General features: G+C 37.3%; 1 protein-coding gene across 13 annotated transcripts in view; it reads left to right on the forward strand.

Moving 5' to 3' along the window:
• The window catches only part of HERC1 (HECT and RLD domain containing E3 ubiquitin protein ligase family member 1), a 193,508-nt gene that overhangs the window by 118,532 nt on the left and 56,378 nt on the right, over positions 1–18,598 (forward strand). For 8 of the 13 annotated variants that reach the window (XR_010917376.1, XM_067534599.1, XM_067534596.1 and 5 more), the window contains exons 33-46: positions 230–340; positions 425–601; positions 3,201–3,440; positions 3,667–3,750; positions 4,660–5,180; positions 7,720–8,495; positions 9,739–9,937; positions 10,985–11,145; positions 11,933–11,995; positions 13,329–13,445; positions 13,621–13,843; positions 15,154–15,278; positions 15,532–15,752; positions 17,794–18,062. Coding sequence is in view for 12 of the 13 variants with exons in the window: in XM_067534599.1 (XP_067390700.1) it covers positions 230–340; positions 425–601; positions 3,201–3,440; positions 3,667–3,750; positions 4,660–5,180; positions 7,720–8,495; positions 9,739–9,937; positions 10,985–11,145; positions 11,933–11,995; positions 13,329–13,445; positions 13,621–13,843; positions 15,154–15,278; positions 15,532–15,752; positions 17,794–18,062 (3,287 nt within the window). In the remaining variant the exon portion in view is untranslated. The remainder of the gene's footprint in view (positions 1–229; positions 341–424; positions 602–3,200; positions 3,441–3,666; positions 3,751–4,659; positions 5,181–7,719; positions 8,496–9,738; positions 9,938–10,984; positions 11,146–11,932; positions 11,996–13,328; positions 13,446–13,620; positions 13,844–15,153; positions 15,279–15,531; positions 15,753–17,793; positions 18,063–18,598) is intronic. The other 5 variants (XM_067534607.1, XM_067534608.1, XM_067534602.1 and 2 more) reach the window with 4 other exon arrangements.

The following is an 18,598-nucleotide window of genomic DNA, read 5'->3' on the forward strand; positions in this document are numbered from 1 at the left end:
AGTTGTTGTTTTCTACAGCAAATCTCAAAAAATAAAAATTTTAATTAAGCAGTGCTTGGTAGATTTTCAGAATGTTTACTACTCAGTGCTCACTATATTTACTTATATATGAATACTCACTACAGATTTTAAACTAGTTACAAAATAGACTAGAATAATTGTAACCTATTATTATTTGTCTTCACAAGTTTGGGATTAAAATGATCTGACGTATGCTCTAATACAACAGGTTGTTGAACGATTGTTCTCACTTCTGTCTGACTGTATGTGGGAGACACCGATAGCTCAGGCTAAATATGCAATTCAGATAAAAGAGAGAGAACAAGAAATGAAGCTGCAGGTAATAGTCCTTTTTTAAATTTTCATTAGGTACAGCTGAGTTATATATAATTATGAAGTGTTTATTTTGTTTCATTTCTGATAGAAGCCGGGAGAATCTGAAGAAGAGGATGAGAATCTTCCTATACAGGAAGTGTCCTTTGATCCTGAGAAAGCTCAATGCTGCATAGTAGAGAATGGGCAGATTTTAACTCATGGCAGTGGAGGTAAAGGATATGGACTAGCATCCACAGGAGTCACTTCTGGGTGTTATCAATGGAAGGTATATGGAATAAAATGCACGATTTTTATTCTATCTTCAGTTCTCTTTCTTTGCTTTGGAAAATACTGTTTTATACATAAGTATTCAAGAATATACTGTATTGTGGAAGAAGCAAAACCTAGTGATTAAAGGGCCATTCTCTATCTAAAATAAACTGCACAGTTCTGTGCTTTGAAGGCTCGTGTTTATGGTGTCTCTAAAACAGATCTCTGTTGCTGCTTCAAACCAGGAACGGACAGCTGTGAAGTCCTTTGGTTTTTTTGTTGTTGTTGATGATGGTTTTCATTTAAATCCACAGTCAGTGTAAAAGTCATCCATTTAAAACAACTTTTCAGGATTTTTCTTCCCCAGTGCAAGTAGCTTTTTAGTTCTTTGAGGGGGAGGCGGGAAGGATGAATTAAATATTATTTTTTTCTTCATCATTGATCATCATGATAAAAGCGGTGAGTAGATCTTGTATCTGGCCTAGTAAATTTTCATGGCTATTTTGCCAAGCTGACTTACATAAATCCCATTTTTGGGTAATTACACCTAATGCTTTGAAATTGTATTTTGGAGTGAGCCTAGACTTTGGGATTTGGAATAAGGCTCTATCCCCTTTCTCCCAGATTTATGTTCTCTGACAGTCAAAACCTTTGTGGCAGCCACAGCAAAATTTGTTTATCCATTTTGCTCTTTGCTCTTGCCAAAGTCTTATCTAAAAATCACCTGCACGGAAAAGAAAATGATCTGTCAAACTCCTGTCTGGACCCAACAGTCAACACACTCTCTCCAATACCCCCATCCCAGTCCCTGGTCTCATTTTTATATTTGATAATGTGTCAGTGAATAGCATGAATTGTTCTTGATGCTCTTCATTTCAGAGGTTTACGTTTTTACTGCCCTAGCCATCTTAGGCCACAGTTACCTGACTGAATATGAACTTACCTCATTCAAACTATCTCACAGTTATTTACCTCATTTATGAACTTACTTCACAGTTACTTCACTCAAACAAAGGTCTATTTTCACGATCACATTCCTAATCAGTCTAAAATTCACCCTGGAGCTTTACTTCTTATGCTTAATTATTACTAACTTTTTGAAGCTTTCCCCTCCACATTGTTCAAAAAATCTAGATTTAATTTACATTCTGTTAATTGAGCGAACACACAGGTTGGTATTATTCAATTGCATCCTGGTATCCAAAAAACTTAGATAGTATGTGGAGTGCACCTGATTTTTGTTTCACTCTTCTGTCCAATTCCTTCAAACAATAGAGGATGCCAGCTCAGAAGCCAGTAACATGGGCTCCTGCCCCCCAAACTGAATTCCACTGTTGCTAATTGCTCCCCAAAAGCCCTTTCTTCTTAAGAAGATCGTATGAATTCTTCTGTTTTCACTGCCTGTTAACCATCTGTATGCCACTTGCAGACTATTGAATACTGTATTGAATTTCTCTCGCCTTTGTCTAAGATCCATCTCCAGACTCTCAGAGGACTGATTTGGTACAAAAATACTTGCATGATGCCTTCCTTTCAACACATAGGGCCAGAAGCAAAGGTATCGGAATCTGACTCTTTGGTCTGGACCAGATTAGTGGCTGTAAATAGAACTAGTTTTTTAAAAAAATATATTTTTTTTTTCCATAAATTTTGAACGGATTAAAAAAAAAAGGCCAAAACATGATAGCAACAAAGGATGATTTTAGTGCTCAAGGCTTCCCCTGTATTATCCAGTCAAGATCTGTGTTACATGAAGCTCTGCTAGCTTCTGGATGAGAAAGGCAAAGCTTTCCTAAATCAGTTACGAAAACCTGTTGTGAGGACCTCCACAGACACTTTCACTGGATGTTATAGATACATAGGCTAATGCGCACACACTATGTAGCGTTTGTTCTTTTTAAGTAGGGCCACACTGCCATATGAAGCTACATAGATCTGAATTTCTCCAGGCAGAGAATACATAATTTTTGCTTTCAGGTAAATGACATTTCTCAGTTAGACAAAGTCACTCTAACAAATCATCCAGAGTAGTTCTGTTACTAACGTAGTTACATTACATATGGAGTTTTTTGTTTTGTTTGTTTCTCTATCTTCTCTCTCTGAGGATAGCAATTTTGCATTTTTTTGGTTAAATCATTCACTTTAAACTTGAGTGAAACTTTTTTTTTTTTTTTTTTTTTGCTGACTAATATCAATTCAACTGTATCTTACCTCCTAACTTGTAAATATACATACAGACTTCTTAAATTGAAAGCGATCTGGTATTTGATTTCTCTCTGGAAAAGTTAACATGAACTTTTGATATATCTGTTGGTGTCCAAATATTCAATTATAATGGTTGCTAGTAGACCAAGATAAATCACTCATTAACAACTGAACTTGTCGTTGGAAAAATATAATTTTAGAGGCAAGAAAAGTGTGGTCAATCAGTGTGTTAAAGGTATTAATTTATGGAAATTTTGCTAGCTTGCACATAACATATTTAAAACTGTCCTTAAATATTGCACTAAGGATATGTTCTCCTGACTGTTTGCATATAATAATTCCTGTGCTCAATATTATATTGGTATGTTGAATTATGCCGTGGTATTAATTTTTTTTTTAAATCCTTCTAGTTCTATATTGTGAAGGAAAATCGAGGCAATGAAGGCACATGCGTAGGAGTGTCTCGCTGGCCAGTACATGACTTTAACCATCGCACTACCTCAGATATGTGGCTGTATAGAGCCTACAGTGGTAACCTCTACCATAATGGGGAACAGACTTTGACCCTGTCCAGTTTTACCCAGGGAGATTTCATCACATGTGTATTAGATATGGAAGCTAGAACTATTTCCTTTGGTAAAAATGGAGAGGTACTTTACCGTTTTCCATGTTTCGTTTTTGTTTAATATTTTCCTGTAGTAACTTTGTAATGTTGTAAGCATTTGGTAACATATGTCTGATGCTAAAACCACAAAAAAGTTAGTTTTGTTATTTGCAAAGATTATAAAGAGGTAAAAATAATTACTTAAAGTTGTCTAATTCTAAAAACCTGTTATTATTTTAAAAGTTTGTGTTTCTCATCTTGTTTTTAACTAGGAGCCAAAACTAGCTTTTGAAGATGTGGATGCAGCAGAATTATACCCTTGTGTAATGTTCTATAGCAGTAATCCAGGAGAAAAGGTAACTGAAATTTATATCTGCATAACAGTAACAGGTCATATAGGCTTATTTTTTCCTACCTGTCCTTCTATATGGAAATATTGAATGCTTTTTGGCTGATCTAGAGAATACCACTGATTATTCATTATGCTATTTGAACTTTGGGTCGCTACTACACTACCAGAAAAATAAGTGGTAGACCTTAGTTAAATTCCTACGTTTTGCAGTCTATTGATAAACCTGAACGGCGTCCTATAACAGTGGTTCTCACTTTCCAGATTACTGTACCCCTTTCAGGAGTCTGATTTGTTTTGCATACCCATTTCACCTCACTTAAAAACTACAAAATCAGACATAAATCATAAATCAGACATAAAAAGACACAAAAGTGTCACAGCACACTATTACTGAAAAATTGCTTACTTTCTCATTTTGTCTGTAAGAATTTTTAGTTAGTACTGACTTTGCTGGTGCTTTTTATGTAGTCTGTTGTAAAACTAGGCAGATAAATTGATGTGCGCCCTTTAAGACCTCTGCCTACCCTCAGGGGTATGAGTACCCCTGGTTGAGAACCAATGTCCTATAAGACCTGAATCTTGTACCCAGATATCTGTCAATAGAATTGGAGCAAATTTCAGTATTAGGAATATTTTGCACTACCTACAGTTCTTTTCTTAGAAACCATGAATTTATTTAGTTCCCGCATTTCACAGTTTTATTGGAGTTTGTTTTCGAGGTGCAGGTGTGTTTTCTCTTCAATACCAAGAAACATGGTGGTACATTTATGGGGGAGTGACACAAAAAGACAAAAATGTTAATTTTCAATTCAGCAGAAAAGACTATAGTATTATAATAAGCTTTACAAACATAATTTGAGAGCATAACTTTGTGAACCTTTTTTTTTTTTTTTTTTTTTTTTTAAACACTAAGGTGAAAATATGTGTTATGCAGATGCGTGGCACACCAAGAGACTTGCTTCCTGGTGACCCTATCTGTAGTCCTGTTGCTGCAGTGCTGGCAGAGGCCACTATCCAACTTATCCGCATCCTTCATCGTGCAGACCGTTGGACGCATTGCATCAATAAAAAAATGATGGAACGGCTGCACAAAATCAAAATGTGCCTTAAAGAAGCAGGTCAAAAACTGAAGAAAAGTCGCTCAGTCCAAAGCCGAGATGAGAACGACATGAGAGAAGAGAGAGAGAATAAAGAAGATGAGAAAAATAAACATAGTAGGCATGGTCTTGCAGACCTCTCAGAACTTCAGCTCAAGACTCTCTGTGTAGAGGTGTGGCCTGTGCTTGCAGTAATTGGTGGAGTTGATGCTGGTCTTCGAGTCGGAGGCCGATGTGTACACAAGCAAACTGGACGCCATGCCACTTTACTTGGAGTGGTCAAAGAGGGCAGTACGTCTGCTAAGGTCCAGTGGGATGAAGCAGAGGTTACTGTCAGGTATAGTGTGTTCAGTTATCCTTTGCACTAGTTAGCAATTTTTAGTGCTTAGAAAACTTCATAAGTAACATGTTTTATATCTGAAACATGAATTTTCAGTCACTAGTAACTTTAAATTTAAAGTAGATGCTTGGGCATTCAGCTTGTTGAAGCAACTTTCAAGAATTCTCATTTGAAAAACAAATCAGTTGCAGTTTGAGTTGAGAGAAATAAAATATACCTTGTATATCCAGTATATAATTGTCGTTTGGAATGATTAGATAGTTTTTAAACTGAATTTTGACTTTACATGTCCTAATTTGAAGACATCCATGTGCTTGTGAGCTACATTTGACATTAGTGTTGCTTATATTTAAAGTTATATATAGGATTATTTAATAAATTAATGTTATCTTTCTGAATTTACAGCTTCTTGGATACAAACTTTTATTGCATAGCTTGCATTTTTGCTTTAAATAATGGGCTAGGTTGCCATTGCAAATGGCAGAGACTCTATTTTGGTTTATCAGAATTGGGAAGTGGTGGCTATGCTGCATTGTCCTCTCCTGCCTGGGTCATTATGGTGAAATCCATGAGGCTTGAGGAGGGAACAAAGCCATCAGGTGGGATGATTCTTTCGTCTCAAGGTGGTGGATAGCCACATCTAAGTTAATGCTGCTTTGAAGTAGCATTTACTAATGCTCTGGTCTGCCTGGGAGGGCTAAAGAAACAACATTACATTTGACCCTTCATCAGGCTAGGAGTTTCCTTCCCAACAGATCTTATGAATCTGCAGGGCTGGGTGGCTGCACCTGCTGCCTTCTTTAGAGACCCTTAAGTGTCTCCCTTACATGGAAACAGTTTGAAGAAAATTCTGTGAGGAGAACCTCATGGAGTTTTCCAGCCACTCTGCCCGTCCTACATTCATCTTTATGCAATTGGCTGAGTGTTTTCTGCACAAAATTAAATTTCCCTATATTTGTATATTTTTGGAAATGGCTTGCTTACCAATCTTCTAAAGAAATTCATCACCAATAAATTTCTTTTGACTCTTGGCATAATTACATTTAAAAGTTTAATTCTTTTTTTAAATGAATGGTGGCTGTTCACACCTCTTAGAACTGTTGTGTATGGGTATGTCTTCACTGATGGCGGCAAATTTGCTGCTGTCAGATCAATCTATTTGGATCGACTGAGCAGTCAGTGAAAACCCGCTCAATTGATCCAGAAGTTGACACAATAAAACCACCCCTCAAGTGGCATAGTGCTGCGTCGACGGGAACGCATTTCCTGTCGGCACAGTGCAGTGAAGACGCCGTGTAGAAGAGGAGTTACGAAGTTGACAGGAATTATTCAAGCTTCTCTGCATAACTTGCGTAACTCCCGTTGACTGCCACCGAATTTCCAGGTAAGTGTAGACCTGGCCTCAGTCTGTCTGCAGACTAAAGCCATGTCTATACATAAAAGTAGTGCCAGTTTAACAAAATCGATTTCACTTAATTCAGTTACCAAATTAAATCAGCTGTAAGCAGATTTGAGTGAGTCCACGGAAGGGGTTTACACCAATTTTAAAATATATTTAAGCAGGTGCAATATTCATTTGTATATAGACAAGGTCTCAGTAACACAACACTGCACTGGTTATTGTTTAAAATGTAGTTTTCATTACGAGGGTTGGAAACTGAAGCTTTTTCTCTTTTTAAAGAAAGTCTAAATGTTTTAGAAAATATTGAGGATATCAAAAATCTGTAGGGAAGATTCTAAATTTGTAAATCTACTGGATGTGTGGAAAATATATACCTTCAGGTTTCTTCTCTTTGCCCTGTTTATGATGTAGGCAGTGACTCCTGTGGTAATATTTAAAATAAGAATCTGTCACCCAGGGGGAGGAACTCCTACATACATGGTAGGCCTCAGTTGAATTTTCCATTGTTAGAATGCAGGAATGGTTGTTAGTGACCTATTTAAAAACTGACAGGCTCATAGTCAGTGATGGAATTGCTCCCTGCTTTGCTAGTGATGCTTCTGTTGCTGGTTATCAGTTTTAGGCATCTTGTCAATAAATAGACAAGCAGTAGAGTGAAATTGATAAAACATTGGCAGCAGCTTGAAGTTAACATTGCAAAAGTTCAGGAGTTTTCACCATTATCTATGTGTCCTTCATAAACTAAAGATAAAATTTGGCTTAAGTCAATTATCAGAGGCTTAAGTGATAAGTATAAGAAATTATATCGTAGATGTCTTAAAACATTTAAAATAATGAAGCAGAAACTTGTCATTACGTAATTGATGAATTATATGAAGTTTCTGGAATTTAACATTCATTGTTGAAAACCCATGCATGTCTCATTGCCTTTGCATTGAGTATCATATCTCCCCGTTTTCTGATCATAATCTCATTTCTTTTCCTTTGTTTACGTTTAATTTTTAGACTGTCAATTCATTTAAGTTATTTTATTAACTATAGTTTACGTCTTATTTTGCCTACATTATTTCCTGTACTTTCCTCTTGTCTATCCCTCACTTGCTTCTTCCTGTGTCATTCTGATCTTTATTAAAGCTTCCCAACTTTTTGGTCGCCTAGTGATACTCCATTGTATAATCTGGAGCCCTGTGAACCACTGCCTTTTGATGTTGCAAGATTCCGTGGACTGACAGCTACTGTGTTGCTGGACCTTACCTATCTGACTGGTATTCATGAAGACATGGGAAAACAAGGTGCCAAGAGACATGAGAAAAAACACAGACATGAGACTGAAGATAAAGTGGACATTGAACAGAAAATGGAGGGAGACACTGGATCAGATGTGCGATCACTACTAAGTGCTGATGATATCAAAGGACCTATCACTACAAGTTCCAAGTCAGAAAATGAAATAGCTTCCTTCTCTTTAGAACCATCACCACTAGGTATGGAGTCCCTGCATCAACCCATAGAAGGAAAAAGAAAGAATCATGAACACATACCAAGAAATCACGATGTAGTACAGTCAGAAATCAGAGCAGTACAGTTATCTTATCTTTACCTTGGTGCTATGAAATCGCTTAGTGCTCTTCTTAGTTGTAGTAAATATGCTGAGTTACTACTGATACCAAAAGTCCTTGCAGAAAATGGTCACAATTCTGATTGTGCTAGTTCTCCAGTTGTTCACGAAGATGTTGAAATGCGTGCTGCATTGCAGTTCCTGATGCGACACATGGTTAAACGGGCAGTCATGCGTTCACCAATAAAGAGAGCTCTAGGACTAGCAGATTTGGAACGAGCACAAGCCATGATCTACAAGTTAGTGGTTCATGGGCTGTTGGAGGACCAGTTTGGTGGCAAAATTAAACAAGGTACCTTTTTAAAGTTATGATAATATATAGATTTGTTAAGTTAATCAGAGTTAACTTAAAATTAGCTTGAATACAGACATAGATAACAAATTGGCTTATATTTCAACATTAGTTGAGACTTGTGATAATCTCAACCAGCAAAATTAAGGAAGGTAGCAAATCATATCCATTCTGTAGCGTTTATAGACATTGATGATCCCTCCCCTTTCCCCCCATTTACTTAGCTTATTAAAATGTATATTAAAATTTAGGGTACACTTTCAGAGCTAGATGCAGGAGGAATGTGCATCACTGTAGAAAGAAAAAAAATAGATTTAGATTTTGTGTTTACACCCAACTTTGAAAGATAGATTTTCCCCTTCTACATTTATTAGTAAAATTATATTGCGACACAGGTCTACCTGATTTTAGCATGGCCGGCCATGGTTTAGTGGTCAGTGTAGACTAAGAAAAAATGTGTTGAACATAGTTCACCAATGATGTTTAAACCTTCAATGAGCAGAGTTTTTTGGAATTAGCTGATGTAATGCTGACTTTGAAGGGGTAAGGAAAAAATACAAATAGTATTGCTTTTTAGTCTTTAGAATCTGTGTGTGTGTATGTAGAATGACACTGTAGCAACTTCCGGGAAGCTACTTATCACTGTCCTGGTTGTAGGCAATTAAATAACAAGATTTTGAACCTCTATTTTTGTTTTATTTTAAAAAGAACAAATAAATGAAAAATGGCAAAGAACCAAATGACTTAGATGTAGAAACTTCTTTAATGTCTAAATTCTTTTGCTATGGGAAGCTATACAGTTTATTTTACATATTAATTTCTATAAATAACTGTTTCCACACCAGAAATTTCATGTCTTAATCTCTTAAACCTGATCTCCCAGACAAAAGGGAACTGCTGTAGTATAGCTTCTATAATAAGATCTAATGAAGAAGGGAGCTTTTTCTCTCCTCTCTTCCCATCTTAAAAAAAAAAAAAGGTTTTTGTTCCTACTTTTCATTATTATGAAAATAATATGAGCTGACCAACATATTTTCCTAAGTCAGCAAGGTATTGGGCAGAAATATTTTTGTAAACTGCATCTGGATGTGTGTATGTTTATAAACACCACTATTTCTCCTTTCTAATGAGAGAATTTTTAAGGGAAATAAACCGTTGCACAAAACTTAAGGCCTAGGTAGAGCCACTCATTCATTCTGTAGCATTATTTTAATGCTCCTATAACGTCCTTTTTGTGTTACAGAAGTAGATCAGCAAGCAGAAGAAAGTGACCAAGCTCAGCAGGCCCAAACACCAGTTACTACCAGTCCATCTGCTTCTAGTACTACGTCTTTCATGAGTAGCTCTCTGGAGGATACTACTACTGCTACTACTCCAGTTACAGATACTGAAACAGTGCCAGCTTCAGAATCACCTGCAGTTATGCCTCTTAGTCTTCTTAGGTAAAGTGCTTGACTTTTTTTTAAAAAAAAATACATTTGATTTCTTCTTTACTAGCTCAAGTGGGTCATTTTGATATACTACTTTTTAATGTTTTTATCCTGTTGGGTGGCTCTTTCTAGTTTCTGTTACTTTTATTCTCCATCATGAATTGTTTCTATAGATATAGGCTATATGTCTCTCAACATACCTCAGAAGCCACTGGACTTTTAGTAGTAGTAAAGCTGTTAGGGGGCACTTGTACACTTAGGATCTGAATGTTCTGGAACTGGAGGCTATAAAAAATGCCTCCTTATATCCTCCTTCATACCCTTCCTCATGTCCTGGTTTTTGTTTGTTGGGTTGTTTTTTAAATGGTGGCCAACACTTAACCTTTTAATGAATCATTGTTGATTCTGAAGCTGGATCAGGCTTTGGTTCAAGAGAATTGTCTGCATGTTACTGCTAGTTAATCTACGACAGGATAGATCTTCTATTCATAATGAAGAAGGAAAGCTACTTTTCATTAAATGGAATTCAGTTCTGAGTTATTGCTTCGGCAGATACATACCAATCTTCCCTCTTCTTAGGAATCTTTAGGGGCTGCTTTGAGGCAGGTAGTAACTGGAAGACTTCCAATTTTGGAACGTTCAGATCCTAAAGGACAAATCTTCCGGCCAGGATAGGTGGGCTGAGCACTGAGCAGATGTTCTAGGGAGTTGGAAGGAAGAATGTTTCTGATGGTGGATCTCCTAATCTAGCCCATACCCTTCCTCTATCCACTCCTATGTGCTGTTGTGCTATGTGCGGTGGGGAACACTGCAGAACAGAGCTGCCCTGCTGCAGCATAGGGATTGTGCTGTCCCTGCAGGGCCCTTCCCACCAGAATTATGCCCCCTAACCTTATATGAAACTGCCCTGGTTCTGCTGTCAAAGGCAACTGCCCATGCTACCTTAAGTGCCCAACCTCTCTCTAACTAGGTTAATGCTAGCTAACGGTAGGCATAATGCAAGACTTCCACAGTGTGGCGATGTAGTGTAGTTTAAATATGTTTTTCCTTTTTTGAAAGGCAAATGTTCTCCAGTTACCCAACCACTACAGTACTTCCAACACGACGTGCACAAACTCCTCCAATATCCTCCTTACCAACATCTCCTTCTGATGAGGTGGGAAGGAGGCAAAGTCTGACCTCTCCTGACTCCCAGTCCGCAAGGCCTGCCAATCGTACAGGTATATTTGTAAGCAACAAATAACTTAGTAGGAAGTATAGGAGTTTCATAAATTTAAGTATGTTCAGTGTAGGCTTTAATGGCATCATTAACTAATTTGAAGCCTACATTTTGATAGAATTAAGGGTGCATCTCGTAACAAAATCTTATGGCAGAGATCTTAGTACTAAAAGCCAGCAAATGTGGATGCTAGCAAAAAAAAAGTTAACGTTGGTGTTTATAAGTAGTTGAATACATTGCATACTGATAGCCATGTACAAGAATGAGCAGGTGATATTATTGACTCTGAAAAATAATGAAAAAGAATATTATTTTAGTTTCTGTTTGGTCTTTGCTCACAGAGTTGCTTAACAGAACAGACTTCAAGAATGATGCACCACAAGCTAGAATATGCCATTTATATAACACTAGAAAGTATTTATTTGTTTACTGATATCCATCATTACTATATATTTCTGAAAGTCTCTCTACTTAATCCTCTCAATGAGTTACAGGGGCAAGCATCTATTTTGAGTTCCATATAAACAGTGGAAACTGAATAGACTAGTTAAATAGCACTGTTTTTTCTGACTACTTTCCTCATATCTAAAGAATGATGATATCCAGTTGGAAGTGCCATTATTAGAATTTGTACATTGCATCAGGAAATCCCTACTCCTCCTGATGTAAGAGTTAACAGTGACATCACTCAGTAAAATGTTCACCTTATAATAATATAATATTAAGAAAAAGTCACTTGATATGTTTGAGTGACTAACGTGAAAACTAAATGAAAATCTCTCCTCTAGAATTGATGTTCAGTGTTGAGGAGGAGAGACTTTTTTCAAATTCCAGAATGATGCAGGATAGAGGTATATAACATGTTTTCTTCTTTCGTAACATCTTTTTAATTCATAGTTCTGGTTGTCTCCTTTCTGCAGTGCTCCTTTCGGCAACTCAGACAGTTGCTTAGCAACTTGTCTGTTCAGCCATTAGGCTGCCTCGTGTTTTTTTTTTTTTTTTTTTTTTTTTCTCTCCACGTGCTTTGCCTTCAGCATTAGGGTTAGGTGGCAGCAAGTTCTCCTGCTACTTTAGTGCTTTCAGACACTAATCCTCACCTTTATGGCAAGTAATGAGTAAATCCTTTTTTATTTTCTTCTAAGTTCTGGGGCAGTAGTTCTTGGAGAGAGGTTGGTCTTTTCAAGGATATAACCATTCTTCTCAGTAGGTGAGGTTTTTTTTTCCTTTAGAAGACTCTGTTGCAGGAATATAGATCATACCCTTCAAAGAGACTTTGAAGTATCCTCAGCAGCCATGCCAGTGTCTCTAACTGAGGTGTCCAAACTGTGGGGTGCTGCCCTCTAGGGGGGTGCAGAAGAATCTTTAGGGGGTGTGGTGAGGCCTGGGCCAGCCCCCCCACTGGGGACAGGGAGGAAGCGTCATCCAGCCCTGCTCTGTCCCAATCTATACTCCAGCCCTGCCTCCGGGCTGTGGTCCCACTCCTTGCCGCGGGCTTCACTCCCAGCCCCATCTGGCCCCATACTCGCTGGCCCCCATGCTCTGCTCCTGGCCGGCTCCAGCTCCAGGCCCCGCCCCAGCGGCAGCTCAGACCCTGGCTCCTAGCCCCTGTCTGCGGCTTTGACTCCACCCTGGCTCCTGATTGTGGCTCCTCAGGGGGTGTGGACCAGGTAAGGTGGATGTGACCCCAAAAGTTTGGAGACCACTGCTGTAGCTGCTATTTATGGCATAATATCTTGATGTGATCTCCTGAAGGTTGTTGATTCTCTGAACCAAGTCCAACCAAGCTGAACTTTAGTCCAACCCTTTTAAGGGTAGTTTGGTAGGGTTTCAACTGGACGTATATAAAGAAATTAATTCAAAATGTTGACATTGCACCGATCTTAATAGATCAAGTATATGTTTATATAGTCTTGGAAACCATCATCTGGCCAATAAAAGGGAGAGGAACTCTCTCTCTCTGGTTTTGTTGCAGAAAGGGGATGATCCAGTGCTGCAAACTAGTGGAGATGTTAGAAGGAACATTATCAGGGAACAAATTTTCTTTAATTCTTAATCCTCAACTAATAATGGATTGCTGCTAAATGATTAAAGAAGCCTGATGCAATGCAAAAGACCAAAGAAAGGCAAAAGCATATTGATAATTTACGCAATCATCAGTTAACTTTTTTTCGTTTTTCCTCTCAGCTTTGTCAGACCCAAGTAGTCGGCTTTCAACTTCCCCTCCTCCACCTGCCATTGCTGTTCCGTTGTTAGAAATGGGATTCTCTCTTAGGCAGATTGCAAAAGCTATGGAAGCAACAGGTGATCTGTTTGTTATATAATATCTATTACACTTGAAAACACAGTTTTTTAATGGCACGCTGTATGTTATAAGCTTTGAACTCTCAAATTCCGTGGCCAATTATGGAAAGAGTAAATGGATTTTTTTCATCAACAGTGATATAAAATTATAAGGTAAGATTTTCTTGCTTTTCAGGTGCAAGAGGAGAAGCAGATGCTCAAAATATAACAGTGCTGGCCATGTGGATGATAGAGCATCCTGGGAATGATGAAGATGAAGAGCCCCAGTCTGCAGATTCACATCATGGGACAATAGTTTCTGGAAGCAGTGGAAAATCTAGTGACCAATGTTATTTACAGTCACCAGGAGATATCCCTTCGGCTGATGCCACTGAAATGGAGGAGGGTTTCAGCGAAAGGTAAAATGTAGTTTCCTTCTGCTTGCACAAACCCTGCTGCTGATATTACAGCAGCTTGGTTGTTGCCAAAAAAAACTCAGAAATAGCACTTGAAATTATTTTTGTAACATATATACACACATAAATGGAATTGTCAGTAAATTAGTTTTTGTATATGTTTATTTACAGTATTGTTTACTCAGTTTACCTTTTTCTTAATATACTCCCCTCCAAGAAAGTTAAATGATATTAATCGTCTGACTACAATGAAAAGAGAAAATTCATTTGATTTTTAATTCATTCGTTTTTTAAAATGTAGTGCTCATACATGTTTTCTCCCTAAGCTTTATAATACCACTGCATTCATTACTTGCCATTACTTCTTAAGTTATGGCCCACTTATGAGAAGGGATAAGTGTTAATACCTGTAAGTCAATAGCACTGTCAGTTGTGCCGATTGTGCTAAATTAGGTGGTGACTTTATGATGAAGAGATAAATCAACCAGGAACTAAACTAAAGCCCAAAATGTTAATCAAACTCTTGACCTGAGTCATATTTAAACTCTGTTCTCTAGAAAGGAAAGAATTGTGTTTTGTTTGGTTTCATATTGATATTTATCTCATAAGAATGATTCTGTCCTTTAATGAGCAGATACTGAAAATTGTGAGGGGAAAACATTTTATATAGAAAAAATTGTGCCTATCTCATAAATCCTAGTCCTGATCCATTCAGATTTTTATTAGTAGGAAGTATTTGTGTGAAAACAGTGTCATTGTGTCTTCAGAGTTTCTTGTTTGGTTGCTTAAACCTGATTAGATATTTCCATTGGTGTCACAATTATTGGCTCTAGTGATAATTATGATATCACAGAGGCTTAACTTCAGGTGAAAAATAATTAGGAGTCACACATCTAAAGATTACTTTTCCATACAAATATCCTTAGTTTTGTCAAAGAGTGAGAGTGATTGAGGAGATAAATAGATGTTGATATTTCTATTGTTCCCAGTTTACGCTATAGGAGATTCCTGCAATATTTAGTTCGCACAGAGTAAGTTAAGAACGACACATTGGCCTTCATGTGTTCTTTTGCTGATGTAACACATGCATGTAACTCCTTTTCACTATTAATGAGAGTTACAGTATAAACAAGCGTGGTGGCAGGATGATAAATTTCTGAGGTTACGTTTTTGGGGAGAGAGAATGGAATATACTACCATCAGTGTCTTCACTTTTTTTTGGTAAAAACTATGCTTAATATACACAAATAATCCATAACTTTAAAAAAAAATGTTTTTGGTTTACCTGTTGAATATTCAAACTATTCTCCCAGTCCTGATAATATGGATCATGCAGAGAATGCAGCTTCTGGAAGTGGACCCCCCTCAAGAGGTCGGTCAGCAGTAACAAGGAGACACAAATTTGACTTAGCTGCCCGGACATTGCTAGCACGTGCTGGTAAGTGCACTAAAATGGTTCAGATATCTTTCTTCATTTGGTAAATTTGCGAGAAGGTATTTAGTACCTAATGTGAAGCTGTAAAAATATAAATCCTGCTCATACATACGTCAGTATATAGTTAGCTTAATTTCTTTTATGCAATAATGAATAAAAATATATTAATTTTACTAGCAGTATTTTTAAAAAGCTTTAGAATGTGCTATCTTTTTAATTACATGCAAAGTAAAGAATGTTTTCTCTTTGATTTGAGCGGGATTATACCGCTCCGTACAGGCTCACAGAAATCAGAGTCGGAGAGAGGGAATATCTTTGCAGCAAGATCCAGGAGCCTTATATGACTTCAACTTGGATGAAGAGTTAGAAATTGACCTTGACGATGAAGCAATGGAAGCAATGTTTGGACAGGACCTGGCCAGTGATAATGATATTCTGGGAATGTGGATCCCAGAGGTATTGGATTGGCCTACCTGGGTGTGTGTGACTGCAGCTGGGGCTGCTTTGACTTACTTACTGCTTTTTGCAAAATCATATTTTTAAAATTAAAATAACACATTGCATTAATAGCTTTCTGCTTGAACATAATGAGTTGGTAAACCATAATGCTGCTTAAAGCCATTTTGATGTCTGTAGCCTCACTTTAATGAGAAGAGAGCTGTACACAACTAATTTGCTCCTTTGATTCTTGCTGTGTTCCTCTGCACATACTTCATTAGTTTCTTCCGTAAGAAAAGGGATAAGTGCTACAATAGTGAAATGATTTTGGTCATGACATCCAATCTTAAAAAACAAATGCATGTACTAGATTGCTAAATTTATGTGGGATAAAGCATTATAAGGATAAATAAATTGCTAACTTTTCTTCAGTTAGAACAAACAAAATTGATAGGGGAGACTGTCCAGTGAAATGGAATAAAGTTCCCGTTCATCGTTCAGTTGTATCTTCTTTATAGCAATGAAAGTTTGTTTTCTGTATTTAGAGGGAACCATTAGTTCACACTAGCCTTTTCTTTTCAGTGTAGTTATAAGAAGAGGATTGAGAGGCTTTGTCATTTTTGGGAAAGTGTCCTATAATATTGCTAGTATGTTTAGCAAAAGTTGATATAGTTGGTTTGAGTCTCATCTCACCTGTGTAACTCCATTAACTTCAGTAGAGAGAGTCCTGATTTACAGCAGTGTAATTTACAGGTGAATTAGACGTGCTATCTTAGCCCTGGTCTACACTTACCTGGAGATTCGGCAGCAGTCGATGGGAGTTATGCAAGCTATGCAGAGTAGCTTGCATAACTCCCATCGACTGCTGTGCTTCCCTTCTGCGCGGCATCTTCACTGCATTGCACTGACGGGAACTGCATTCCTATCAATGCAGCGGTTTTACTCCGTCAACTTCCTGATCGATTGAGCGAGTCTACACTGACCACTCAATTGATCCAGAAAGATCAATCTAGCGGCAGCGACTATGCTGCTGTCAGTATAGACATACCCTTAGTGTGACTGTGTTCAGTCTTGCTATTCAGGTTACAGTAGGTTCTGCCTTTATTGTGGTATTTTCAATGTTCCCTATAATTAGAATGGGATTGGTAAATTTAATAACTGCAGTTTACTTAGATGTTGTGTGTGCAGCTTTGTGGGCTGATTTTGCGAATTAGCATGCCTAGTCCAAGCTTGTGTATTTTTTATGCCCAAATCATGCGGTTACCTGACTTGCATATTCAGTTGATATGCAAATATTTCTATGTACAGTTTCAAAAGCAGAATTTGAAAAGTTGGCCATATGTATTTAAGTTCCCAGTAAGTCTGTCTAAGTTGAGATTCTTGACAGTAGTACCAGCTTGTGGTAGAATTGCCATCTTAGATCAGTGAGTTCCAAATTCAGACACCTTGTTGTACAGAATGTGTTGACTTGAGCAGTAATCAGTGTCATTCACTGATTGTAGAAGCCAACAATCTGACAGTTGTTAGATTTTTTTTCTCTGTTCTATATTCAGACTGCCAAATTTTAAGGGAGGAATGGATAACTCATAAAGACAGTCTTTGATGGGCTGAAGCAGAATGATGCTTGAGGACTAGATTGTAAGGAATTTAGAGGCAGAAGTTCTGATATTGGGACAGACCCGCCCCCTTTTTTAAAAATCATCCTTTGTGTATCTTGTGAAAGCATAAATTGAAAGATTGACTACTGATACTTGTTTTTGAAGAATGAGTTATTACACATGAGAAAGTAGGGCTAGCTAAACTGGACTTGATCAAGGTGAGAGAGTGCACAAGAATAAGATTTTTTTATGGGAATGTTGTACTACAATTAAAAAGGGAAAGTTCCTGTCTCCCCACAAACTAACTTATCCACCTCTGGTCTGCTTCTTATTAATACCTATAGCACAAATACTATCATGTACGTTCAATAAACGTAGATTTAAAAAAAAAATCACGGAAGTAAAATAGGAGTACTTTTATTTCTAATATGAACATATTTATTCTATACTTAGTAATTTTATATGAAAATCATATTATACAGCATGTTTGTGAGTCTGAAGACAGAGAAGAGGTGGTAGTTTGTGAATTGTGTGAATCCAGTGTTGTCAGCTTCAATCAACACATGAAAAGAAATCATCCTGGCTGTGGTCGTAGTGCAAATCGACAAGGCTATCGTAGCAATGGTTCCTATGTGGATGGATGGTTTGGTGGTGAATGTGGAAGTGGAAATCCATACTACCTATTGTGTGGCAGCTGCAGAGAGAAATATTTGGCCTTGAAAAGTAAATCCAAGACATCAACATCAGAAAGGTACAGAAGAAAATTGTGGTGGGAGATTTCATTTAGGTATGGGAAATTTCATTCATTAGGTTTGGGAAATGGGGGGAGAATTGAAAACATCCATCAACATATGCAACTTAAGAAGAATTTGATTTGCTGGCATTACAGTTTGTACCAGAACTCTTGGTGTTAATTGAGATTTACAATCTTTCTATGACCACACCTTTTGTGGAAAGGGAAAATAAAATCCTGTCAGGTTTTAATAATAATCTAAAATACATGTAAGAAACAACTCTTGGAGCCTAGATTCAAGCCCAATTAAGTCCATTTTACCAAGAAACAAGCAAATATTTTTAGGAGTACTAGCACTGGATCTTTTTTTCAATATCACAAAATTGATTTTTTTTAAGGTTATATGCTATAAGACTTGACAAGGTTTTTATTGAATATAGACTATTGTTCCTGAGTAGCAGTCCTCAGAAAACATTTTACACATTACACAACTGTGTGATAAAGTTGTATTTTTAAAAATATATGTATATATCATTGTTTTTTGAGCCATTTTG

This window comes from Emydura macquarii, unplaced genomic scaffold (assembly GCF_026122565.2).
Source record: "Emydura macquarii macquarii isolate MOO-44397 ecotype Brisbane River unplaced genomic scaffold, CSIRO-AGI_Emac_v2 contig_3451, whole genome shotgun sequence".
Taxonomy (NCBI): domain Eukaryota; kingdom Metazoa; phylum Chordata; order Testudines; family Chelidae; genus Emydura; species Emydura macquarii.